This window comes from Scyliorhinus canicula, chromosome 19, assembly GCF_902713615.1.
Source record: "Scyliorhinus canicula chromosome 19, sScyCan1.1, whole genome shotgun sequence".
NCBI lineage: Eukaryota > Metazoa > Chordata > Chondrichthyes > Carcharhiniformes > Scyliorhinidae > Scyliorhinus > Scyliorhinus canicula.
The window spans coordinates 92,706,708-92,734,512 of NC_052164.1; the positions used below are offsets into that span (position 1 = coordinate 92,706,708).

Below are 27,805 nucleotides of genomic sequence, written 5' to 3' on the forward strand. Positions count from 1 at the left end.
ACATATCCCAGAAAATGAATTTCAAGGGTGCATTCCATCACTACAAGATGTAGCCATTAATAGGAATACATGAGCTCCATCAACAAAAAATATCAGATAATAAAAGCTATATAATGTGGATGCTGGAAATCTTAAAATATCAGGTTCTTGCATTTTAGTGTAATAACATATTTAGTTGTGCAAAATAACTTCCTTTGTTATTTTTGGAGCTGACCATTTTACAAATTATAGCTGCATGTGTGAAAGTTTTATTCCATCACATTGAATTTCATAAAGAATGCAGAAACCAAGGTCCAATTGTCTGAAAAGTGATATCGTGTGCTGACTGAGCAATCGTTGGTGAGATAGTGGGCATGTACTTAAATCTGATTGTAATGATTAGTTGGTATATTGCACAGGGTTTTTGAATGTTGGCAAAGAGACCACTGGAAATGTAGAGCAACTGGTCTCGTGCAGTCAGAGACAGGAAATGAGAATTGGGCAGCACGGTAGCACAGTGGTTAGCACTGTTGCTTCACAGTGCCATGGTCCCAGGTTCGACTCCCGGCTTGGGTCACTGTCTGTGTGGAGTCTGCATGTTCTCCCCGTGTCTGCGTGGGTTTCCTCCGGGTGCTCCGGTTTTCTCCCACAAGTCCCGAAAGACGTGCTTGTTAGGTGAATTGGACGTTCTGAATTCTCCCTCTGAATACCCACAGGCACCAGAGTGTGGCGATTAGGGGCTTTTCACAGTAACTTCATTGCAGTGTTAATGTAAGCCTACTTGTGACAATAAAGATAAAGATTAGTAGAATTGCTGAAGTCAGAGGGGAAAATGAATGGTGTAAATTAAAACTAGTCTGTGCTTTCAGAACTAAAAACATGCAAGAGCCTCAGCCTTGTTCACCCACCTTATCCCTTTTCAGATAACTACTTACAGCTTTTTCTGTTCTTATTTGAGATTTCCAGCATTCAGTTTTAACTACTTTTAAGATAAATCAATATCTCACAAATGATCTCAGTTCAAATGATACTACCTTAGCCCAGATACATAATAATAATAAGGGCAGCACGGAAGCATTGTGGATAGCACAATCGCTTCACAGCTCCAGGGTCCCAGGTTCGATTCCGGCTTGGGTCACTGTCTGTGCGGAGTCTGCACATCCTCCCCGTGTGTGCGTGGGTTTCCTCCGGGTGCTCCGGTTTCCTCCCACAGTCCAAGGATGTGCGGATTAGGTGGATTGGCCATGATAAATTGCCCTTAGTGTCCAAAATTGCCCTTAGTGTTGGGTGGGGTTACTGAGTTATGGGGATAGGGTGGAGTTGTTGACCTTGGGTAGGGTGCTCTTTCCAAGAGCTGGTGCAGACTCGATGGGCCGAATGGCCTCCTTCTGCACTGTAAGTTCTATGTAAATTATATGTGTGTCACAAGTAGGCTTACATTCACACTACAATGAAGTTACTGTGAAAATCCCCCAGTCGCCACACTCCGGCACCTGTTCAGGTACACAGAGGGGGAATTCAGAATGTCCAATTCACCTAACAAGCACGCCTTTCGTGACTTGAGCGAGGAAACCGGAGCACCCGGAGGAAACCCACGCAGACAGGGGGAAATTGTGCCGATTCCACACAGACAGTGATCCAAGCCGAGAATCGAACCTGGGTCCCTAGTGCTGTGAAGCAACAGTGCTAACCACTGTGCTACTGTGCCGGCCCTTATTAGGTCCAGGACTCTCTCCCCTGTCCCTGCGTGTCAGTAGGCCAGTCACAGAACCTATTCATTGCCTTCAATATCATCGGTAATAGAAGCAGGAGTAGGTCACCCAGACCCTCAAGCTTACCCTCCCAGCTGAACGTGGATGGATGGTGAACCAACAGCAGAGAACTACAGCAGAGTTTGCTACACATCTCTTATTGTAGCCTTAGCAAGAATGCACAGCTCTTCGTGATATATAGGTTTAACATTAACAAAATAATTTAACTCACAACCTTCAGTTATGATCACTGTTAAAATATATACATACATTTTCGCCAATGAATTATAACTTCAAGCTTTGAAGCAGGGAAATTTAGTCCAGTTTTACTGCATAACATCCTCAACAACAATCAGGCAAATTGTTAGCTTCTGATTCGTTTAACATCAGAACTTTAGTTTAAAGCGATCAATAATCCGAGTTACCAAATCTCCACGGTAATGGTAAATTTATGTTTTATGCAATTTTCTATGATGGATTATGAATCTCTTTATCCCATTCATGGCAGGAACACAAATGCAAACATCTTTGAAACAGGTGGAATTTATGAAGTAACCCACTCCTGTTGCAGATTATTTAACTCACTGTTTCCTGCTCAAAATATGTAATAGTCTGACACTTCTTAGTGGATTGTGTTCCTCATTCCATCACTCCACATCATTCCCTTATACGGTCACAACTTGTTCCTGACGGTTGTCATGGGCTCAGTCACAAATTGTTTACATAGTAAATAAATCTCATACGTCAGCACATAAGGTATATCATTCCCTGTTTATTAATGAGCCATTTCAGTCCACTCTTCAGAGAAAAACCCGAAAGATCTCTTTTTATTCTCTTGCAGTTTTTCTCCTTCTGGTCCTTCACTGATCACGTGAACAAGTTCACGGTTCAAGGAATGGAAGGCGCGCAACAAGCAGCCAGGTCTGGTCCTGAAGGAGCTACTGTAGACCTGCAGGGTTCACAAAACCTTGCTGTGCACAGTCCTAAAGGATACTTTGTAGGGAGATGATATCCACAAAATCCGGGAACTTCCCACGTCTGGCTTTTCATCGCATCTGTCAGTGAGCTGGGATTTAGAGGGATGTAGGAGCCACATAACTCATACTTCTCTGCAGTCTCCTCTGCATCTGATGGAGCAGGGGGTCCACAATACTGTAGCTGCTCGTTTTTCTCAGTGTTCAAGTCGGTGCAGGAGGGAGGGTTTAACAGGAGTGCAGGATCCAGGTAGTCCAGCATATAACAGCTCTTTGCGAATGTTTTGGTATGAGGAGGGTCCAATTCTGGTTGGTGTGTGGGATAAACATGAGGCTCCGTTCTAAAATCTGGAGGAAAGAATCGTTTGACACACAGCGGGGTTAAACGTTTCTTTCGTGTTAACCTATTTTTGTCATACATTCCTCAGTAAGGAAAGGTTCAGCATTGCAAAGTATAATTGCAGACATACAGAGAAGAATATAGCTGACAGTACCTCACATGTACCTCTTAAATCACATAATCTGAACGACCTCAAAGATTGAAATTCAGTGCCTCACATATATAAATAAATGGGGATGGGGTGGGGAAATTGATTTGGAGAGCCAAGTTAAAGAGTTATATCACTAATTAAGGCACTGAGATCTGTGGACTTCCACTGATATCTTCAGCACCTTCTAAGTTCTGAAATCAATGCTTCTTCAAATGGAGTAAGAAGTCTTACAACACCAGATTAAAGTCCAACAGGTTTGTTTCAAACACGAGCTTTCGGAGCACTGCTCCTTCCTCAGGTGAATGGAGAGGTATGTTCCAGAAACATTTATATAGACAAAGTCAGAGATGCCAGACAATGCTTGGAATGCGAGCATTTGCGGGTAATCAAATCGTTACAGATCCAGAGATAGGTGGTGATCCCTGGTTAAAGAGGTGTGAATCTTTAACCTGGGATCACCCCCCCCCCCCCCCTTATCTCTAGATCTGTAACGATTTGATTACCCGCAAATGCTCGCATTCCAAGCATTGTGTGGCATCTCTGACTTTGTCTATATAAATGTTTCTGGAACATACCTCTCCATTCACCTGAGGAAGGAGCAGTGCTCCGAAAGCTCGTGTTTGAAACAAACCTGTTGGACTTTAACCTGGTGTTGTAAGACTGCTTACTGTGCTCACCCCAGTCCAACGCCGGCATCTCCACATCAGGTCTTCAAATGGACCCATGGCATAAGCTTTTGGTTTAATACCTAATTCAGCCTTGTGGGGCCATTATTGTTTTGCATAAATAGTTCAGTTTGTAGGTACTATTTGTTGCATCAGTTCTCAACACCAATCTTTCTCTAATCCTCTATAATTTGTCTTAACTCCCTTATTCGTTCAGATTTATTTAGTTGATATCATTCAACCAATTAGAGGGTACAAAGCTCGAGTATTGTGCGCAGTTCTGGAATCGGGATTATGAGGGGGATGTGATAGCACTGGAAAGGGTGGAGGAATTTTTTTTTTCCCGTTCATGGGATGTGGGTGTCGCTTGCTGAGCCAGCATTTATTGCCCGTCTCTGAGGGTATTTAAGAGTCAACCATATTTACCAAAGTGTTGCCTGGGCAAGAGAGTTTTAGCTATGTAGAGAGATTGGACAGACTTTGATTGTTTTCCTTGGATCAGAGGAGACTGAGGGGGGGACATGATTGAGATGTATAAAATTACGAGGGGCATAGATAGAGTAGACAGGAAGAAACTTTTCCCCTTGGTGGAGGGATCAGTGGTCAGGGGGCATAGATTTAAGGTAAGAGGGAGGAGGTTTTTGAGGGGATGTGAGGAAAGGCTTTTTCACCCAGAGGGTGATGGAGTTTGGAGTTTTTGACAGAGACCCTCATAACACTTAAGAAGTATTTGCGATGCCAAGGCGTACAAGTCTGTGCTTGTATGCCAAGTGCTGGAAAGTGAGATTAGAAATGTTAGATGGATATTTCTGACGGGTGCAGACGTGATGGACCTTGTTTGTGCTTTAGACCTCTATGACTCTATAATTCTAAGGCACTAAATATATTTTCCTGTAGGTCACTGACACTGTTACTGTCACACCATATTACCTAATGCCTCAGAGCCGCATGTTATAACAATTGACATACTTGCCGAGCAAATATAGTATCTGCACATATTCCTGATGCATTTTACACTCTAGCAATGATTTTGATGCATTAAAGTGAAGGTTTAGTGATGCGTGTTCAATGCATTTGAGGTACTCCCACTGTCTCTAAGTGCCACAAATGTCTCTTGCCCCACTGTGCCAATTTCAAAACTCCGAACTCTTGTTTCCAATTCCCTCCCTGGCCCTTCCCCAACTTATTTTATTTATGCCTTTTATCACAGCACACACTCCCTCAGCTCTTTGAACACCAGAATTCTCCTTGCCAGTTTCACCCTCAGTTTCAACATTAGTGGTCACTCACTCAGTCAATGCTCTACTGACCCAAGGAATGCCAAGGTTTCATATAGGTTGACACTCACTGATCAAATAAAAGTTAATTGTGACAGTTCGGAGAAACTTGATGAACATTACAAATTCAAAATACAATGGCCTTGTAATTAGCACCAGTAAAGCGGATCTCTTTGATTGCAATCAGAGGTACATGCGTGGTTGACTGTTATTTGCTTACATTTTTAAGTGTATGGTCAATCATCCAATATCACTTACATGCACGATGTTTCTCTGCTTTGTTATAGGAATCCCCATATATCGTACGATAGACGTGTTCGTACTGCAATAAAACAAGCTAAGTATATGAATAATTCTTGTGTTTATCTAATACTTTCTACTCCTGGGAATGTCAGCATTTTTGTGCTATGAAAGGTTTAATGTTCCTATCAATTAAATTAAGCACCAAGAAATAGCACAAAGAAACGAAATATCAGAGACAAAAGATTGTCAGGTTTTTTTCATTCATTCATGTGATGTGGGCATCGCTGGCTGGGCCAGTATTGATTGCCTATCCCTTCTTGCCCTTGAGAAGGTGGTGGGGGAGTGCCTTCTTGAACCACTGCAGTCCATGTGTTGTGGGTACACCCACAGTTCTGTTAGGAAGGGAGTTCCAGGATTTTGACCCACTGACAGTAAAGGGTACAGTTCCAAATCAGGATGGTGTGCGACATGGAAGGGGATTTGCTGGTGGTGGTGCTTCCATTCACCTGCTATCCTTGTCCTTCTAGGCGGTAGAGGTTGTGAGCTTGGAAGGTGTTGCTGAAGGAGGCTTGTTGAGTTGCTGCAGTGCATTTGTAGATAGTACACAATAGTGCCACTGTGCGTCGGTGGTGGAGGTAGTGAATTTCGAAGTTGGTGGATTAGGTGCCAGTTAGACAGGTTGTTTTGCCCTGGATGGTGTTGAAATTCTTGGGTGTTGTTGGAGCAGAAAAGTGGAGCGTATTCCATAACTCTCCTGACTTGTTCCTTGTGGGTAGGCTTTGGGGAGTCAGAAGGTGAATTACTCTGCACAGAGTTCCTGCTCTTGTAGCCACAGTATTTATACGGTTAATTCAGTTCAGTATCTTGTCATTCGTAACTCCCAGGATGCTAATGGTGAAGATTTAGTGATGGAAATACCATTGAATGTTAAGGTGAGATATTGAGATTATCTCGTGTTGGAGGTGGCTATTGTCTGGCACGTGTGTGATGTGAATGTTGCTGACATGAGCTAAGCGATTTTGAATTGAGCGGACTATTTTGTACTTGAATTGGACATGATTGCCGATAAGTAATTTGTTATATTTCTTTGTTGCCACAAAGAGGAAAGGTATGGAGATGCCCACCCTCTGGATTTTTGTAAAACACAATGAGAGGTTTACTAAGGGTGTTGCTCATACAATCAAAATGGTGATCTGCCCAAACCCCATGCAAACACTCTTCTGACGTTACTGTACACCACGCGATACAGAACCAGCAAGAATGTATTCTTGAGGGCAGCACAGTGGTTAGCACTGCTGCCTCATGGTGCCGAGGTCCCAGGTTCGATCCCGGCTCTGGGTCACTGTCCGTGTGGAGGGGGCTCAACAGCACACCCTCTGGACATCCATAGAATTACGTCCTGATTTCTATCTTTGCATATTTGCAGACTAGACTCTCAAATTTGCTGTCAGTCTCAGTGGAGAAATAATACTGAATGCTGACTTACCACCGCAAAATCTGAGCCATAGTTTCAAAAATCATTCTAGGATGCCAGTATCTACTAGGTCAAAGGCTGGTCGTACGTTCTCCATCCATGCTCAACCATGTTCAGTCTCTGCCTGACTCTATCACTACCTTTAACCCTATTCTCTTGCGTAGAGGGATAAATATTGGCCTGGGCTATGAGACAACTCCCCTTGCTCTTCTTCTATCTCAGTACAGTGCTGGAATGCTGGCCTAGATTTTTGGGACTCTGGGACTCTGCAAGAGTGCTGCCATCGATATGCAGCTAACATAGCCAAATAAGAACATAGGATGCGAAGAGCAGGAGTTGATCTTATGGTCCAGTCACTCAAGCCTGCACCACCATTCAATATGATCATGGCTGATCGCTTCAACTCCATTTTAATGCCCACTCCTGATACCCCTTGACCAAAAGCTGCCATCTCAGTGTAACGTGGAGCCTCCACCACCCGAACGGGATAGAAAATTCACAATTCTTTGAGTAAAGAGGTTTCTCCCCTTCTCAGTCCAAAATGATCAGCCTCAGACTGTGCTCCCCTCACCCTGTTCCAGGTTTCCCAGCCAGGGGGAAACAATCTCCCACTGTCCACCCTGACCAGCCACTTCAGAATCTTGTACATTTCAATAAGATCACCTTTCATTCTACAGACCCAGGATAAATCCTGCAATTCTCAAAAAATATGAACATTAATTTTTATATTGTAAGGGTCCTTCCCGTTGATTCCCTTATTTCCAAATTCTTTTACTTTGTGGTTATCATTTTTTTAATCCATGGATATTTAATGGGCATTTGCCTTAAAGTCAAGCAGAGGAAGTGAGGAATTCAAAAAGTTGCAAAATAGACAACATTGCATTGGGGATAAATCTTTTAAACAGCAGAATTCAGACTTTTTCACACCTGAGAGAGATTGGAGGGATTTAATTTGCTTGGTTGACTGGTGGCCAGTGAATTGGTAAAATATCATATTCTGTCCAGCGACAGGCGGTGATTGGATCCTACCCGAGTGGGATTGTTTTCAGAGAATCAAGGAAAGGACAATTGGATCCTGGACACTCAGATAAGAAGCTGTGAGTTTCTATCTCTCTATCCCCCTCTCCAGAAATACTGCCTATCTGCTGGTCTCTGAACCTGCAGAAAACCTGGATGAATCTGCAGTGAAAACCATTACAGACTGAAAGCAAAAACCTTAATCTGAGAGACTAGACTGAAGAAAGGTGTACTGGAAGACAACCGTCTGAAACAAAGACCATTCACCTTTAACTTTCATCATGATTTTTGCACCCTCTTTTTTCATCTGTGTTTGGTTGTTTGACTTGTGTGTGTGTGTGTGTATAGAGGGCGGGGACAAGTTAAAGAGGGGAGGCGGGTTAGAATTAAATAATAGTTAACCAGTTGTATTTGCTGCATATTTAATTATAGTTATTGTTGTTTTAAAAAATTTTTGCGTTCAAATTTACAAATCTGTTGACTGTAGTTATTCGGCAGCAAAAGACCAGAGACTTTGGGGATTTGTTCATTTCGATTATAATATAGAGCAATAGAACATTACAGTGCAGTACAGGCCCTTCGGCCCTCAATGTTGCGCTGACCTGTGAAACCAATCTAAAGCCCATCTACACTATTCCATTATCATCCATATGTTTATCCAATGACCATTTAAATGCCCTTAATGTTGGCGAGTCCACTACTGTTGCAGGCAGGGCATTCCACACCCCTACTGAGTAAAGAACCTACCTCTGACATCTGTCCTATATCTATCTCCCCTCAATTTAAAGCTATGTCCCCTCCTGCTAGCCATCACCATCCGAGGAAAAAGGCTCTCACTGTCCACCCTATCTAATTCTCTGATCATCTTGTATGCCTCTATTAAGTCACCTCTTAATCGTCTTCTCTCTACCGAAAACAGCCTCAAGTCCCTCAGCCTTTCCTCACAATACAACAATTATGTTGCGACTCCGGATCAAATAGGGATAGAATTGGCCGCGCACTAGCCCAGGGTGTCGTAACAATGCGTAGAGTTGTAAGCTTTATGGAAAACACCACTCCCCCCACTGCCGGACAATTTCTTCTCAGAATTCTGTTTTAATTCAGAGAAAGGAAGTGAATAGTTAATCCTCTGGAGCCACTAAACAAGTTTGCAGCAAGGAAGGAAGCCAAGTTAAAAACTGATTACCTGCGTTGATAAAGTCTTCATTTTCCTGATTTCATCGATCCCCATCCTCTCTTCGTACCACTTTCCTATGAGTGTTTGCGTAGTATAGCGGTTATCCCCGTCAGGATTATACATATCGCGCAAACGATTCTGGTAAATTGGGCATATATTGTTGTCTGAGAAAAATAATTGCTGGTTTTTGGTTGCCATGGTGGTTATTTGGAGGTCTAGTCAGGGCACAAGTGCTCTCTCTCTTTCTCTCTCTCTCTGTTTCTGGGTGATGGCTCCCCAATTAACCTGAGCAATGATGTATCGGTTGCCTTGGTAACATGTGTGTAATGACTGCCCTAGTCCCTAGTTCTTTTGCAAATTACATCACAGAGCCAGCAAAATGAGTCACACGCTGATCTCCAATTGAGGACAACCAAATATCTCTTTAGATGATCCATCTGAACTAAGACACGTGTTGATTCACTCTGATTATTTATTACGCTGATAGTTCTGGAAATCTAAAACATCAGTGACTCTACATTCCATGATATTGGGAACAGAAAATGCCGGGAATACTTAGCAGGCCAGGCAACATCTGGTAGAGTCCTCTTTTGGAGGATGGGTGCAGACTCGATGGGCCGAATGGCCTCCTTCTGCATTGTAGGGATTCTATGGAGGGACTTAATGTATGAGGAGAGGTTGGAAACGTTAGGAATGTTCTCCTTGGAACAGAGAAGGTTACGGTTAGGCATCTATCCCTCTCAGAGAGATGCTGAAATGAAATGAAATGAAAATGAAAATGAAAATGGACTGCACCCAGAGTGTTGGTCACCACTGTATTGAAAATGGTCTGTTGTAGCTCTAAAGGCTGATTCGTGAGTGGCAGCCCTTTCCACAGCTGGCAAAGATGAATAGCATTAGCTCGAGATTGACATGTTTTTTTTCTGAGGGGCAATGTTTTCCAGCCCCTGCTTATTTCTTTTGTCCTCTGCTTTTTCTGAAGCTCCTTCCTGGCTGCTTGTCAGCAGGCAGGACGTCCTGTGCATCAACTCCGATCCCGGTCACCTTGAACTCTCGCTTGCAGACCCAGTAGGATAGCAGATGTGGGCGACCTGTTGGTCTTGTGCCAAGAGCAAACTTGTCGTGGGGTATGTCTGTGTCTCTCATCTTTCAGAGAATTCTTGTGCTCAAGAACATCGTAATAATAATAATCTTTATTAGTGTCACAAGTAACCTACATTAACACTGCAGTGAAGTTACTGTGAAAATCCCCTAGTTGCCACATTCCGGCACCAGTTCGGGAACACTGAGGGAGAATTCATGATTGTCCAATTCACCTAACAAGCACGTCTTACGGGACTTGCGGGAGGAAACCGGAGCACTCGGAGGAAACACGTGCAGACTCTGCACAGACAGTGATCCAAGCAGGGAATCGAACCCAGGTCTCTGGCGCTGCGAAGCAACAGTGCTAACCACTGTGCTACTGTGTCAGCTATCTGGAAAGGTGATGAAAGCTGCTGCAATAAAAGTAGAACCAGAGAATAGAATCCCTACAACGCCATTCGGCCCATTGAGTGTCCCGATCCTCTGAAAGGGAACCCTACCTAGGTCCACTCCTCCAACTAACGTGGACATCTTTGGGCAAAAAAGGGCAATTTAAGATGGCCAATCCATCTAACCTGCACATCTTTGGACTGGGGGAGGAAACTGGAGCACCCGGAGGAAACCCACGCAGACACGGGGGAGGGGGGAGGTGAAAACTCCACACAGTCATCTAAGACTGGAATTAAACCCGGGGTCCCTGGCACTGTGAGGCAACGGTGCTAAACACTGTGCAGCCATGTCCTTAAAAGGCAGTTGGACTTAAGGATGAGGAACCTACATGGATTTTATTTTTTAAAACACAAAGAATTAATAGAAAATAGTTCGGCTGGGAATAATCGAGTGAAGAGTAATAAATGAAGTGGTTTGGGGATTACAGGTAGAGGGAAGAATAGGCAATGAGGAAGAGGCAATGTGGGTTGAGTTGTCCTTTAGTAGCTTCACCACAAGTGGCTTGTGTCGCTGTTTTTCCTGCGGGTGAGGTGTTGGGACGGATTGGAGACAGACTCCAGCAGTAAGTGGGGTGGCAGAGCTGTCGGGGGAGTCCCGCAGCTGGCAGCTGGCACCCGGTGGCTTCTCTGTTTGCGCTGCCGCCTGTTTTCGCTTTTTGCTGGGAGATGCATTGAAGGTTGCTCTGCTTCGAGGAGAGCGAAAGGCCGACGGGGCTGCGGAGGAGGAAGTGTCGCTGCAAGGGACTGAACCCAACCGCACACAGCAAGCCAGCCGATTCTATCCCGCGGGTACACTAACCGGGCCAGCGTGGCACCATGGCAATGTTGCACAGGGGGCAAGGAGTGAGCTAGTGGTCTTTCATGAGAAGTGGAGGGAGACTGTGCGCTGCAGACCTCACCATGTTGCAATGGAGCTGGGTGAACCCCATGCTGCCTGGCTGTGTGAGCTACCAAGTGTTCTGCATTTTTGTGCGGGGTTAACAATCTTCAGCCTGATAAGGGCCACATTCAGCAACAACTTTCATTTATATTGCACCTTTTTAAGGTAATAAAACACCCCAAAGTGTTTCGCAGGAGTGGCATCGTATAGAATTTGACATGAGCCGCATAAAATGACACCAGGAAGGGTGTGCCCAAAAAACTTGGGTCAAAGGGGCAGCTTTTTAATGAATGAATGAATTAATAAATATGGGGCTGGTTTAGCACAGGGCTAAATCGCTGACTTTGAAAGCAGATCAAGGCAGGCTAGCAGCACGGTTCAATTCCCGTAACAGCCTCCCCGAACAGGTGCCGGAATGTGGCGACTAGGGGCTTTTCACAGTAACTTCATTTGAAGTACTTGTGACAATAAGTGATTTTCATTTTTCAATAATCTTTATTGTCAGATGTAGGCTTACATTGACACTGCAATGAAGTTACTGTGAAAAGCTCCTAGTCGCCACATTCCAGCGCCTGTTCGGGTACACAGGGAGAATTCAGAATGTCCAAATTACCTAAGGAGAAGTGGGAGAAACGGTGAGGTTTAGGGAGGGAATTCCGGAACGTAACTGAAGGTAGGGCAGTCAATGGTGGACCAATTTAAAATGCTTAAGAGGCCAGAATTGTAGGGGACTCCGAGGTCTGAGGGAGGATGTAGGGGTGGATGAATTAATGCCAGAGTTTGGGAGGAAGAGAGGCCATGGAGGGAATCGAAAACAAAAAGGTAGCTGAAAGGAATGAGTGACGAATAAAGGTTCCATCACTGGCAACTCATCAGTGATGGGCAGACCAGTTTGAGTTTGCATGATTTTTAATTTATTGAAGAGGGCATCTGAAATGTTTGACTGGTATTGTCTCCCCAGGCTCGAATAAGGAATGAAACAGGGAGGCAGCACCTTGCTTGTGGGAGAGGGGAATTTTTCCTTTGCTGCTGAACTGTGTGATGGTGTGGACAGAAACACCCGGATCATTGCAACCTGCTACGAAAGTGAAAAAGAAATAGTGAAGCATAAAAATGCAGTCAAGAATATCGCCCTCCTGTTAGAAAAAGGTAAGGAAGCATCACTAAAGATGAATGCAGTGGGTGTGATAAAAGAAAACTGCAAATAAATCTGAAATAAACATTTAATAATAATATTTATTATTGTCGCAAGTCGGCCTACATTAACACTGCAATGACGACTGTGACAGTCCCCTAGTTGCCACACTATGGCACCTGTTTAGGTGCACAGAGAGAGAATTCAGAATGTCCAATTCACCTAACAGCGCGACATTCGGGACCTGTGAGAGGAAACCGGAGCACCCGAAGGAAACCTTTGCAGATACAGGGAGAAAGTGCAGACTCCGCACAGACAGTGACTCAAATGGGAATCAAACCTGGGACTCCAGTGCTGTGAAGCCACAGTGCTACCGTGCTGCCCACGAGCGCATAGCAGCTCTGACAAAGAAAGGCTGGTGGATGTTTGACAGCATCTTTTATCCAAATTAATTATTTGCAAGTCATGATGCTTCGGTGAAAAGTCATATAATGTTAGTTATTCATTTAGAAACTTTGCAAAAGAGTTAAAGAAAACACTGGCTTTCATGCCATGTTACTTTATCACGTAACTTCCAGTTCAAATCTGCAATAGTTTTGGCTTTGAAATGGGCCTGTATTTATTGAAATTTAGAAGAATGTGAGAGGATCTAATTGATACGTATAAAATTCGGACAGGACTGGACAGACTGGGTGCAGGAATGTTGCTTCCTCTGGAGAGTCTGGAACAAGGGTCATAGTCTGAGGATGCGGGATAGGTCATTTAGGACTGAGATGAGGAGAAATATCTTCACCCAGATATTGTTGAACCTGTGGAATTCTCTACCACAGAAGGCTGTGGAGGCAAAATCACTGAATATATTTTAAAGAAGGAAGTAGATAAATAGATTTCTAGACTCTGGGCTCGATGGGCCGAATGACCTACACCTGCTCTCTGAATTCTCCCTCTGTGTACCCGAACAGGCGCCGGAATGTGGCGACTAGGGGCTTTTCACAGTAACTTCATTGCAGTGTTAATGTAAGCCGACTTGTGACAATAAACATTATTATTATTATTAGGGGCAGGAGTTGGTAATTCAGCCTCTCTGCCCTCTCCGCCGTTCAACATGATTATGGCTGATCTCCATTCGGCCTCAACTCCACTTCCTATCGGTTCTCAATAATCCTTCAGCCCATTACTAATTAAAATTCTGTCTATCTCCTCAAACTTACTCAAAGTCCCGGCAGTCAATTCCTCAGACTCACGACCCTTTGAAAGAAGTATTTTCTCCCCATCTCTGTTTTAAATCTGCTACCACTTATCCTAAAACTATAACCTCTTGTTTTAATTTAATCTACAAGAGGAAGCATCCGCTATACGTCTACTTTGTCAATACCTTTTATCATCTTATATACCTCCATTAGATTTTCTATGTTTCTATGAGAGTGTCAAGAAGCGACCAGTAGTGATTCTGCTGTTGCAAGTTGCACCTCCTCTCGATCCACCTTATATTCCTTCCTTCCATTATGACCCTTTCTTTCCTTGTGCCATCATCCCTTTTGTCACCTTTGTCCTCTTACCTCTGCCTCATCTGTACTTGCGCAAGACCTGTTGCATTTTAAACTTAGATGAAAGGTCATCGACCTGAAATATCAACTCTCTTTTTCTCTCGGCTGTTCGACAGGCGGAGTATTTCCAGCATTTTCTGTTTTTAACTATTGCTGGGTTGCAGATCGTGAGAATTGAGACGTGTGGTAAACAACGGTCAGTTAGGGCAGCACGGTGGATCAGTGGTAGCACTGCAGTCTCACGGCGCCGAGGTCCCAGGTTTCATCCCGGTTCTGGGTCACTGTCCGTGTGGAGTTTGCACATTCTCCCCGTGTTTGCGTGGGTTTCGCCCCCACAACCCAAAGATGTGCAGGGTAGGTGGATTGGCCACGCTAAATTGCCCCTTAATTGGAAAAAATGAATTGGGTACTCTAAATTTATAAAAACAAAACAACGGTCAGTTTAATTTAAATACTTTTGTTCGATGTTTGTACCAACTATGCAGACAAGGTTTTACTTATCAGTTTATGAAGGAGGTATTCAGTTCTAAGAAGATGGATTGTGAATTATTTGTGCCTTGGGTTTTATTGCGACAATTTGTTAAATTTCCTACTTAAGGGTCAGCACGGTGGCCCAGTAGTTAGTACTGCTATCTACGGCGCCGAAGATCCGGGTTCGATCCCAACCTCCGGCCACTGTCTGTGTGGAGTTTTGTACATTCTCCCCTTGTCTGTGTTGGTCTCACCCCCACAACCCAAAGATGTGCTGGTTAGGTGAATTGGCGACGCTATAATGCCCCTTAATTGGACAAAAAGAATTGGTTACTCTAAAAAAAAAATTATTTTTTTTAAAGAAAGGAACAAGAAGTAAATTTCCTGCTTAAATTGACTTAATCACAAGGTTGTGCTACAGTTCAATCATCAGTTGGAACCAGTTTAATGGAAGTGCCATTGAGCTCTTCTCCCACCCCAGACACGTTAAGGATTAATCAGTCACAAAAGAGATATCTACTTTTTTTCTTCACTGAAACATAGGAAACAGAACAACAATAAATTAATTAACAACAGGACAATTATAGTGAAATTGATTTTTTTTTAATATAGCGTTTGGGTTCAACTTGATGTGACAATGTTCAGATTAAAGTAGCCATTTTAGCACTGTTCATTTGAATATACTGCATTCATAATTATATAAACTTCTAATTCAATGCTGAATAAGGAGAAAAAGAAAAAGAATTAAAACTTGTGGGTCGTTTTTCTGAAGTAATTGTGGTGGGCAATATGACAGCTGAACTTACTGGTGACAACTCGTCTAGCAATGGAAAACAGCAAAGAGTCATCCAGACTCGAAATGTTAACTCCCTTCTCGCTCCACAGATGCTGTCAGATCTGCTACGTTTGTCCAGTATTTTCTGTTTCTGTTTCAGATTCCAGCATCTGCAGAAATTTGCTTTTATCTTATTATAATGGAAAATCCTAATTGAGGGGGAATAAGCACCTCAGTAACCAGTATGCACAGGTTAGGTGGATTGGCCATGCTAAATTGCCCGTAGCGTCCTAATAAAAGTAAGGTTGGGGGGGGGGGGGGGGGGGGGGGGGGCGTTGGGTTACGGGTATAGGGTGGATACGTGGGTTTGAGTAGGGTGATCATGGCTCGGCACAACATTGAGGGCCGAAGGGCCTGTTCTGTGCTGTACTGTTCTATTCTATTCAGTAACCAGTGGGGTACCACAGGGATCGGTGCTGGGACCCCAGCTATTCACAATATATATTAATGATTTGGATGAGGGAACAAAATGTAACATCTCAACGTTTGCCGATGATACTAAATTAGGTGGGAGGGTGAATTGTGATGAAGATGCAGGGATCCTACAGCAAGATCTGGACAGGTTGGGAGAGTGGGCAAACCAATGGTAGATGCAGTATAATTTGGATAAGTGTGAGGTTATTCATTTTGGAAGCAAAAACAAGAAGGCAGATTACTACCTGAATGGTTGTAAATTGGGAGAGGGGAGTGTGCAGCGGGACCTTGGTGTCCTTCTGCATCATTCGCTGAAGGTAAGCATGCAGGTGCAGCAGGCGGTAAAGAAGGCTAATGGTATGTTGGCCTTCATTGCAAGAGGTTTCGAGTATAGAAGCAGGGATGTGTTGCTGCAATTGTACAGGGCCTTGGTGAGGCCACACCTGGAGTATTGTGTGCAGTTTTGGTCTCCTTCTCTGAGGAAGGATGTTCTTGCTCTCGAGGGAGTGCAGCAAAGGTTTACCAGACTGATTCCAGGGATGGCGGGACTGTCATATGAGGAAATATTGACTAGGTTGGGATTGTTCTTGCTGGAGTTCAGAAGAATGAGGGGGGATCTCACAGAGACTTATAAAATTCTAACAGGACTAGACAGGGTAGATGCAGGGAAGATGTTACCAATGATGGTTGTGAAAAGAACCAGGGGTCACAGTCTGAGGATTCAGGGTAAACCATTTCGGACAGAAATAAGGAGACATTTCTTACACAAAGAGTGGTGAGCTTGTCGAATTCATTCCCACAGGAAGTAGTTGATGCTAAAACTTTAAATATATTCAAGAGGCTGCTGGATATGGCACTTGGGGAGAATGGGATAGATAGATAGAACAGTACAGCACAGAACAGGCCCTTCGGCCCTCGATGTTGTGCCGAGCAATGATCACCCTACTCAAACTCACGTATCCACCCTATACCCCTAACCCAACAACTCCCCTTAACCTTACTTTTTAGGACACTACGGGCAATTTAACATGGCCAATCCACCTAACCCGCACATCTTTGGACTGTGGGAGGAAACCGGAGCACCCGGAGGAAACCCATGCACACACGGGGAGGACATGCAGACTCCGCACAGACAGTGACCCAAGCCGGAATCGAACCTGGGACCCTGGAGCTGTGAAGCATTTATGCTAACCACTATACTACCGTGCTGATCAAAGGCTATGGGGAGAAAGCAGGATTAGGCTATTGAGTTGGATGATCAGCCATGATCGTGATGAATGGCAGAGCAGGCTCAAAGGGCCAAAAGGCCTCCTCCTGCTCCTATCTTCTATGTATCTATAACAGGGCATGGTAATGTGACTGTACTGTATGCTGTTCTAGTCGCTACACTCTAGGAAGGATATGATTGCACTAGTGAGGGTGTAGAGGTGATTCACCAGGATGTTGCCTGGACAGGAGCATTTCAGCTCTGAAGAAAGGCTTGGTTAGGCTGGGAATGTTTTCCTTAGAGCAGAGAGGGCTGTGGGGGACCTCATCGAGCTGCACAAAAATAATAAAGGACATAGATAGGGTAGATAGGAAGAAACTTTTCCCTTATTAGAGGGATCAATATCCAGAGCCATTGATTCAAGGTAAGGGAGGAGATTTAGGGGGGATTTGAGGAACAACTTTTTCACCCAGAGGGTGGTGGGAACCTGGAATTCTGGAAACAGTGGTAGAGGTGGGAACCCTCACAACATTTAAGAAACATTTAGACGAACACTTGAAATGCCACAGCATACAAGGCAAGGACCAAGTGCTGGAAAATGGGCAGCATGGTAGCATTGTGGGCAGTACAAATGCTTCACAGCTCCAGGGTCTCAGGTTCGATTCCCGGCTGGGTCACTGTCTGTGCGGAGTCTGCACGTTCTCCCCGTGTGTGCGTGGGTTTCCTCCGGGTGCTCGCTCCGGTTTCCTCCCACAGTCCAAAAATGTGCAGGTTAGGTGGGTTGGCCATGCTAAATTGCCCTTAGGGTCCAAATTGCCCTTAGTGTTAGGTGGGGTTCCTGGGTTATGGGGATAGGGTGGAGGTATGGGCTTGGGTAGGGTCCAAGAGCCGGTGCAGACTCGATGGGCCGAATGGCCTCCTTCTGCACTGTAAATTCTATGAAACAAACCTCTATGAAACAATAGATAGGTGCTTGATGGCCGGCCCAGATATGGTGGCCGAAGAGCCTCTTTCTGTGTTGTAAATTTCTATGACTGTGAATCTAATTTTTTTTTAAATTTAAGAGTACCCAATTCTTTATTTCCAATTAAGGGGCAATTTAACGTGGCCAATCCATCTAACCTGCACATCTTTAGGTTGTGAGGGTGAGACCCACGCAGACACGGGGAGAATATGCAAACTCTATGACTCTAATTTTAATATAAGAATTGGTTGTATATTGTAACCTTGGAGATGGATGCAACATGAGAAGGCGTACCTGTCATCAGTTTTGAGGATTAATAATATGTTTGGTAAACATAGTCCCATCCACTTTGTATGGTTAATGAAACGGGTTTCAGTGATGCTCAAAACCTGTCACATAATAAATATGGACAGGAACCAGTTGCTACAGCAAATTAACCCTTGCCCATTATCCTTCAGGAGCAGAAGTTTATTTTCAAGTGGATTGTACCAACCTCCAGCAATGTCTCCATTTGAAAAGCAGACTGCTTGACAGGATTATCTTCAATTTCCCTCACTGTGGCAGGAAAGCTGGGGTGAAAAAGAACAGAGAGCTACTGGCTAATTTTTTTCTGAGGTGCGTTCTGAAGTCACATATCAAAGTCCACATGTCCAGTGTTAGATTAAACAATTTTCTGCTTAATGTGGAATGATTGCAATGTACCTGATTGGGACGTGTGGGCAACGCTGATTCCTGTTTTTTTATGTGTATTTAGACCGATTTCAAAATCTACATTTGCAGACAGTTTGCATATTTCTGAAACTGCGGTACATGTGGGGGTGAGGGATTTTAACAATAGAAAAGGCGGGGGGAGGGGGGGGGCGGGGAGATCACAGGGATAAATCTCTTTGAAGACTTAATTCACTCAACTAGGAAGTAGGTAAAGTGTCAGGCAATAGCTTTCCACTATCGGAGATGAATGTCAAATAACCTGCTTGAGAATGAAGTTAGCTTGCTCGAGTGAGTCAGATAAATTTGAGTGGGGCTCCAACCTGTGATCGAAACTCATTCACAACTGACCTCCAGCCCCATGTCAACTTTGGTTAACGTGTGTGGACAATGACAGTGTCGGTAATGGAGAAGTCATGAGATTGCATCGCCATCTACATTGTTTGTGAGTGAACAATACGAGTATATGTTGGGAAGGTGGTAATCTCTGGAAAAAGATCAAACTTGGAAGATGCATGTTTGGAACTGAAATGTGTGACTAGTAAATAGAATTTTGCCAAGTCATATTATTAAAAAAAGATGAGAAAACTATGATCAGAGATGCTGAATAGAATAAGGACTAACTGCTGCTAATGGCTGCCATGATCCTGTAATACAACATGACTATGTTTAAAATCTACTTAATTGGTTGGTTGTAAAGCACGTGAGGACTGCCTGAGGTCATGAGAAGCACAAGGTCACCTGTCATTAAAATGTAAGAACATATATATCTTCATTATAACATCAAATTCTCTCCAACCAATGGCCATTGATTATCCAAAAGGCTGTTGAACTGGAAAACAGATTTTTATGTTGCCCACTCCATCCCTATGCATACACTTATAAATATGGAGTTTATTTACTCATATTATTTTTAATATGACAATTAAGAGTTCAGCACACATTGGTATGGTGCAATGGCTAGGTTTTCCTGCGAATGATCGACAATGACAAAAGGAATAAACTGAGAGGTTATAAAAACATCTGGTCTGACACCAATTAGGTAGAATTGTTAGACATTCCCAAGGGGGATGTGCAGGTCAGATGGATTGGCCATGCCAAATTGCCCTTCGCGTCCAAAAAGGTTGGGTTGGGTTACGGGGTAAGGGTGGAGTTGTGGGCTTGGGTAGGGTGCTCTTTCCAAGGGCTGGTGCAGGCTTGATGGGCCGAAGGGCCTCCTTCTGCGCTGTAAATTCTCTGATTCTGTCTGGGAGTTGCAGTTGGAGGCCAGCTCCGTTTTCACAATCAGAACCCAGTAACATCCTGCAGTGGCTTAAATGGGCAGAGAGAGAGAGAGAAGACCGGTCTGCTTCTACAGTCATCAAGCATTTGAAATCTAAGCTTCACACCACCAAATCACTGATCCATTGTCCTACTTCAGCCACCTTTTTGGCATTGGCCTGTAAGCTCTCCCTCTCTCTTCAAAAGCCCCTCTCTCTGGGGCAGGGGTGGGCAAACTACGGCCCGTGGGCCGCATGCGGCCCGCCAAAGGTCTTAATGCGGCCCACCAAGTCATTTTTTAAAAAAAAATTTTTTTTACGGTTAATGGGGGTGGGGGTGGGGGGGGCTATTGGGTTACTTACTGGTATAGGGTGGATACGTTGACTTGAGTAGGGTGATCATTGATCGGCACAACATCGAGGGCCGAAGGGCCTGTTCTGTGCTGTACTGTTCTATGTTCTATATGAGGCACCCAGAATCATAACCGGGTGAAGTAATTATTTTACTTAATATACTATGCGGCCCTTTAAAATTGTGAATTTCTGAATGTGGCCCTTGCACGGAAAAGTTTGCCCACCCCTGCTCTAGGGGCTTTTCATAGTAACTTCATTGAAGCCTACTTGTGACAATAAGCGATTATTATTATTAAGTAGTTTCCTCGTTGTCTGTAACTTAATAATAAAATCTAGTCAGCTTCAAGTGCTACCTCAGCCATTACAGGGATTGAGCCAACTGAGCTAACCCGCCCTTCACCTAGCTTTCCCGATTTAAACAATGTAACTCATGCTTCTATAATGTAGCCTTTTGCTTCTCTTCATAATCCTCGGGTTAAACCGGTGACGACAGTCGGGCAGTGAATCATTGGTTTGGCCATGCTATTTGCTTCGCCCAGGGTGGTAATAATATTGTTGTGGGGTTTGTTTCTTTTTCAGTTGCGCAGGTATTGTAACCACCCAAGGTGATGTCCATGTCACCCTGTGCAGGGGTCAGGGTGGGACCGCTGCTGATCACCCAACACGGGAATGGCACAACAGCTGGCAAATTGTCGCCATGGCTGCGAGGGCCGGGTTCGTTTTGAGTGAAGTGCTGCCGTTTGATTGCACACATTATTATGGCTACACAAGCACTGGGTACAGGTAGGTGAATAGTAGGAGAATCGGTGCGCAATGTATTTTGCATCCGTGTATAGTGTCTGAATGTGGTTTTTGTTATTCCTGATATCTGTGAAGTGAACTATAAATGCTGGTTGGGCAGCACGGTGGCCTAGTGGTTAGCACAGCTGCCTCACGGCGCCGAGGTCCCAGGTTCGATCCCGGCTCTGGGTCACTGTCCGTGTGGAGTTTGCACATTCTCCCCGTGTCTGCGTGGGTTTCGCCCCCACAACCCAAAAATGTGCAGAGTAGGTGGATTGGCCACGCTAAAATTGCCCCTTAATTGGAAAAAATAATTGGGTAATCTAAATTTAAAAAAAAAAAATGCTGGTTCAGGTACCTTCAGAAAGTGGTAGCCATTTCATTATCATAACACTCAATGCTGTAGATGACATTTGGTGATTTGAGCACCAACATTTGAAATGTCATTGTCCACTGTTTAAAAAGGCGATGTTAACAGATGTATCTGAAATGCTTGCATTAAAATTCCCCCCTCCCCACCTGCAGATTGAATTCTCTGTAAAGCTCTTATTGAATAGTGTAAAATGCTGATCGAATGTCACCATATCTGGATGCGGTAGAATCATGGGATTTACAGAGCAGAAGGAGGCCATTCAGCCCATTCAGTCTGCACTGGCCCTCGGTAAGAGCACCCTACTTAAGCCCACATCTCCACCCTATCCCCGTAACCCAGTAACCCCACCTAACCTTTTGGGGCAATTTAGCACGGCCAATCCACCTAACCTGCACATCTTTGGACAATGGGAGGAAATCGGAGCACCCGGAGGAAACCCACGCAGACACAGGGAAAAAGTGCAAACTCCACACAGTCACCCGAGGCCGCAATTGAACCCGGGTCCCTGGAGCTGTGAGGCAACAGTGCAAACCACTATGTCGCCGTGCCATCTTTAAAATAGATCTGCATTTATACAATGCTTTCCCCTACGCAGTCAGTGAACAGAGCAGCTATTCTATATGAGGCAAATGCCACACTAAACGAGATTCATTTTTAGGTCGGATAGATTTTGACCAGGACATTCTGGGATTTTTTTAACCACCCACCAGATCATGCATTGCTTTAACATCTCATTCGGCAATGCTGCACGCCCTCAGCTCTATACTAAAGAATCAGCCTACATAATGTGGGTAAATCCTCATATATGCATCTCGCAACCACTTGTCATGCTGACAATGTTGACGTTGAAGCTAAAGCTCTCATTTAATGTATCCACATGCAGTCATGAGGAGCACATTTCTCAAATCGCTTTGATTACAATCCTTCCCTTGTGAAAGGAGTGCATTTTTCTTTCAGGAGTCAAGATAAATCCTTCGATGTTGACCTAGCTCTGACCCACGTGTTCACGAGAAGCCAGCCCTTCAACGAGATGAAGCCAGTTGTTATGGAAACCATGATTGGGAGTGAGCACTGTTCCTTCCACATTCCTGAGGAACTTGTTGAAAAGATAAACAGGTGCAGTCATGGAACTATACATTGCAGAAGTTTACAGAGACGGTGACAGATCAAAATAGAAGGAAAATAACTTGTAAAATTGTGTGGTGTATTATTAGCCAACAATATCAACTGGATAACATTACCATTAAAATAGCACAGAGAACAGGTTCACTCACATGGCTAGAATTACTCGCTTTGTAGTCAGAAAAGGTTTGACCCAGAGGTCCCATTTATACTGTTTTAGTCTAAAATATTTAACTAATTACACATGTTAGACCTACAAAAAATTGGCTTTGTCGGAGAGCTCAAGAACTTCCATTAAATGTATGGTAATTTCCTGGGAAACTCTGACAGCCTCATGACATTCCCAAACATCTGTTATTTCATATTATGAAATGAATCACAGAATGACACAGAATTTACAGTGCAGAAGAAGGCCATTCAGCCCATCGAGTCACTTATTGTCACAAGTAGGCTTCAATGAAGTTACTGTGAAAAGCCCCTAGTTGCCACATTCCGGCGCCTGATTACCATCTGATTTGTTCACTTTAAGTTCACTTACAAATGAATAATAACTTTTTATTCTGGTTTGATAAATTTCCTCCTTTAATATTTCTACCAGGAAACAGGAGAATGTCTTTAGAAAAGTGTTGTGCAAGCAAGTGCATTCGTTGAAGAGAAGAAAAGTGTTACAGGGATTCAAAACAATTATTTCACTCCCCAATTTATAGGCTTTCTTATCTCTTTGATGCATTTTTACCTTCAGTTCCCTTTTTTAAGCATTGAGTTGTTGCCAAGGATGGTCATTAATCTTTTCCTGTTCATTACTTTTGACAGACAGTGCTGATCTTTATTCTACTATTAACACCTATGGACCAATGCTTTGTGTCTTTATGTTATCATTATCACTCCCTTTGCCTTGTGTTGCATGACATCTTTGTCATTTATTCTTCCCCACTTTCTAACCTGTCTCTGAACTTCTCTTTTGTTCCACCTGCTACTTCCTCTTTTCCAACAGTATAAAACCCATCACATTCCTTTTTAAAAATAAATTTAGAGTACCCAATTATTATTTTTTTTCCAATTAAGGGGAAATTTAGCGTGGCCAATTCACCTACCCTGCACATCTTTGGGTTGTGGGGGCGAGGCCCACACAAACACGGGGAGAATGTGCAAACTCCACACGGACAGTGACCCAGGGCCGGGATTCGAACCCGGGTCCTCAGCGCCGTAGTCCCAATGCTATCCACTGCGCCACCGTGCTGCCCTGAACCCCATCACATTCCTACCTCTCCGTTCTGAAGAAGAGACATATTGGATTGGACCCGAAACATTAGTTCCGTTTCTCTCTTTCCCCTCAGATGTTGCCAGACCGGCTGAGTTTTTCCAGCACTTTTGCTGTTACTTTTGCTGTCTTTCTATTGGATAGAACATAGAACAGTACAGCACAGAACAGGCCCTTCGGCCCTCGATGTTGTGCCGAGCAATGATCACCCTACTTAAACCCACGTATCCACCCTATACCCGTAACCCAACAACCCCCCCTTAACCTTGTTGTTCAGATGGCGAGTGCTCACCATGCGCCTCTTCCAAAAGGCCTATCTATGATTAAAAATCTCCCCACCGAGGTGTGGGAGGGGTGGGTAGTAATTAAACTGAGAGAGGTGCAAGTGCTTACTTGCCTTCAGTCATGTGTTCCTCAATCTGACAACTGCTTCAAGGATCTCTGCTCAGATAGGACTGAGTAGATTCCACCAAAATGTCTTGCACTTTACCTGCAGCCTCGCGTAGCTAGAGGAGGTGGATTATGTGGCCAGCTCAGCTCTGGTTAGATGCTTGCATTCTCACTAATTTCTAGAAGTGGATGGGCACAGTAGCATAGTGGTTAGCATAAATGCTTCACAGCTCCAGGGTCCCAGGTTCGATTCCCGGCTGGGTCACTGTCTGTGCGGAGTCTGCACGTCCTCCCCCTGTGTGCGTGGGTTTTCTCCGGGTGCTCCGGTTTCCTCCCACAGTCCAAAGATGTGCGGGTTAGGTGGATTGGCTATGCTAAAATTGCCCGTAGTGTCCTAAAAAGTAAGGTTAAGGGGGGGTTGTTGGGTCACGGGTATAGGGTGGATACGTGGGTTTGAGTAGGGTGATCATTGCTTGGCACAACATCGAGGGCCGAAGGGCCTGTTCTGTGCTGTACTGTTCTATGTTCTATGGATACGAGCTATCAGAGCTACTGGTGTATCAATAATCTGTTACTACGCACTCAAAGCAACTCTGAGAGATGCAGAGCCCACTGTGTACAGATCGCCCCTCTGTTCATGTGAGACTGTGGCAATTACTCTTGTTCTTGGCATCCTCCTCGCACCCCCCCCCCCCCCCCCCCCCCCCCCCTATTTGAGAACTGGAGAATCATGTGCCTTTTATGATTGTTCTAATGGAGTTTTTGATCATTGCAGGAATTTTCTTCAGAAAGGTTCAAACCATCCTGTAAATATCATTAACGAGTTGTTGAGAAAGCAGATCTCGGATATGGCGAATGTCCAGGAACTGGAGGACAACTTCCCCCTGTTCTCAAAACCATGCCTTCAGTGTGATGACGCCATTTGTCGGGCTGAGCTTTATTGGGTGAGCTGTTCCAGCTGTCAAGAGGGCAAATCGAGAAGTACTGAACGTGTACATGTGGCCGATGCTCAATGCTGTGACGTTTCCATGCCAGTGTCTGATCTGAGGCTGGGGAACAAGACTGGGCAGAATGCGGGCTGCCGTATAATGAACCAGGCTGGAGTCCCTGACATGAGCGAGGATTGCAGGAGGTACTGCCTTCGGCCTACTCTGACAGGATGTGTGCACAATGTTTTGCAAAGACCAGACTTCAGAACTGGAGTCATCTATGTGGTCAGTGGCACTGTTTTCAGGAAGTGTCTGATTTCCCCACAAACTATGCCAGCATTCCATGAGATGGTTTTAGTTGGGGCTTGTAGTGACAAAACAACGGCAGACATTTTAGGCTTATTTATATACTCTGTGGAGAGAGCCATTTCATTTCTTGTAAAGTCAGCATCAAGTACTACTGCTTCTGTGGACACGAGCTTAGGATCCATCACCTTTAAAGAAGAGGTCAGTGGAAAAAGCTGGAATGTTTGTTTTCGAGACATGAACCACCCAGACTTTACTGATCTAACTGTTGCAAAATTGGTTTGTATTCCTCATAAACAGGATAACAATGAACTAAGTATCTGTATTACTTCCATAAATCTTGACCTTCTATCCATGGTACTGTATCACATAAATGATTGGAGAATGCTATGGACATTCGATGAACGCTTCCTAAACCAGATTAGTGCAACAGAATTGAAACCCTTTTGTGAATTCTCACTCTACCCGCCCTCCTATTCACACGATGTCAGCTTCTGGCTTGATGGGGATGAGAAACCAGATGAATTGACACTCCATGCTCTTGTAAGGCGAGTAAGCAGGGATTCAGTGAAAGAATTGAAGCTGATTGACAGTTTCTGTCATGCTGAAACCAAACGTATGAGTTACTGTTACAGGCTAACATACCAGTCGTGCGACAAGGCACTGTCATATCAACAAGCATTGGAAATGCAATTGCGTCTTCGAGATGAACTGGAGAAAAGCTTTAAAGTAACTCTCAGATGAAAATAAATTGGACCAATTGTTTGAAACGTGTTTTATTTTAACCCCTTGCAGTGCGGGATTGGCACATCACATACTTAGCTATTGATACCAGCTATGTTTGAAGGACAAATTACACATCAGCAAATAAACATCAATATTTGCAATCTGCTTCTTGTTCCATGGGTTTAATTCATCACCTCAAACATCCCTTGCTACTACTCACACCCAAGAATATGTCACCTTTGATTAATTCAAAATGTTGTCCAGATGTAAACCAAATTTGGAAGGATGAATGTACTGCCGAATTTTCACAGTTGAAGTGAACGTGAGATTAAAATTATCACACGAACAACATTTTGGTGTGGGGAATAAACTCCCCTCCAATGTTAAATGTGTCTCACTTATTAACTGAGTCATATAAGCTCTTAGAATTTGATTTGTGCTTCAGATGAGTAGAGAGATTGATTGAAGATGAAGCAGTACAAAAACATCCCTGTAAGGTAATTTAAAGCATTTACATTGCATTCTGTGCACAAAAGTAATATATATGCAGATAAAAGATGGTACAGTGAGGAGAGAGGTTGGGTGAGGTTTTTTTTTTACCCTGGCAATTGTTGAAAATTTTCCTTGGGGCAAGTTGAAGCAGAGGCCATTGCATATTTTGAGGAAGGCAGAGAATAATGCAGGCCAGTGGGATCGGTTTTGTATTGATCGAGTAACGAGATGCACAGTTAGTGGATACAAGTCCTCCTCTGGGCTGTACGCTTCTGTGTATTGGTACTGTAATTTATTCCTGCACCATAGAGTACAAGGTAGGTTCGAATGAAAGAATGATGCATCCAATTAGAGCATCTTAGCATTATTCCTTGGAACACAGCATCACACTTGAAGGACAATTAATTTTAAGTGTAGTGGCCGCTGATGTGTTGGAAAATTGCTGCCTGATCTCATAAGAAGGAATTAAATGAATAATAAAATAATCTTCATGGTGATGTTCGTTGAGAGAGGTGTTTTGGTCCACAGAGCAGGAGAACACCCCTGCCCTTTGAGTACTGCAAGGGGATTGTGAAAATACACCCCAATAATTTAGCATCTCAAACAAAAGATGGCACACTGACAATGTTGCAGGGCACAATCGATTTATCCATAGAATGCCTACAGTGCAGAAGGAGGCCATTCAACCCATTGAGTCTGCACCAACCCTCCGAAAGAGCATCCTACCTAGGTCCACTTCCCCACCTTATCCCCAAAACTCCACCTAACTTGCACGTCTTTGGACACAAAGGGGCAATTTAGCACGGCCAATTCACCTACCCTGCACATCTTTGGATTGAGAGGAAACCGGGGCACCCGGAGGAAATTCACGGAGACAAGGGGAGAAAGTGCAAACTTCACACTGACAGTCACCCGAGGCCGGAATTGAACCTGGGTCACTGGCGCTGTGAGGCAGCAGCGCTAACTACTGAGGAATGTCCTTTCACTAATTATTCTGTCATTGCTCCAGAATAATGGGTAGACATCCACTATCCCCCTGTAAGGGGCCAATTGAATGAGATGCTGACAGGAC

General features: G+C 44.1%; 2 protein-coding genes across 5 annotated transcripts; one reads left to right on the forward strand and one right to left on the reverse strand.

The window, feature by feature from the left end:
• Window positions 1-2,482: 2,482 nt before the first annotated feature.
• Window positions 2,483-9,140, reverse strand: c19h11orf1 (chromosome 19 C11orf1 homolog). The gene is made up of 3 exons (XM_038779225.1): window positions 9,058-9,140; window positions 5,396-5,459; window positions 2,483-3,052 (listed from the first exon to the last, which is right to left on the reverse strand). Exons 1-3 carry the CDS (start codon window positions 9,100-9,102, stop codon window positions 2,619-2,621), a joined length of 543 nt encoding a protein of 180 aa, XP_038635153.1. The 5' UTR covers window positions 9,103-9,140; the 3' UTR covers window positions 2,483-2,618.
• On the forward strand, window positions 9,039-26,406 carry fdxacb1 (ferredoxin-fold anticodon binding domain containing 1). Of its 4 annotated transcripts, none has more exons than XM_038779224.1 (6): window positions 9,039-10,175; window positions 12,422-12,609; window positions 18,492-18,648; window positions 20,934-21,137; window positions 22,465-22,623; window positions 25,056-26,406. In XM_038779224.1, exons 2-6 carry the CDS (start codon window positions 12,435-12,437, stop codon window positions 26,257-26,259), a joined length of 1,899 nt encoding a protein of 632 aa, XP_038635152.1. In that variant the 5' UTR covers window positions 9,039-10,175; window positions 12,422-12,434; the 3' UTR covers window positions 26,260-26,406. The 4 variants fall into 4 exon arrangements, with proteins under 4 accessions (XP_038635152.1, XP_038635149.1, XP_038635150.1 ...); XM_038779221.1 differs by lacking the exon at window positions 9,039-10,175 and adding an exon at window positions 10,838-11,625; XM_038779222.1 differs by lacking the exon at window positions 9,039-10,175 and adding an exon at window positions 10,838-11,369.
• Window positions 26,407-27,805: the final 1,399 nt, after the last annotated feature.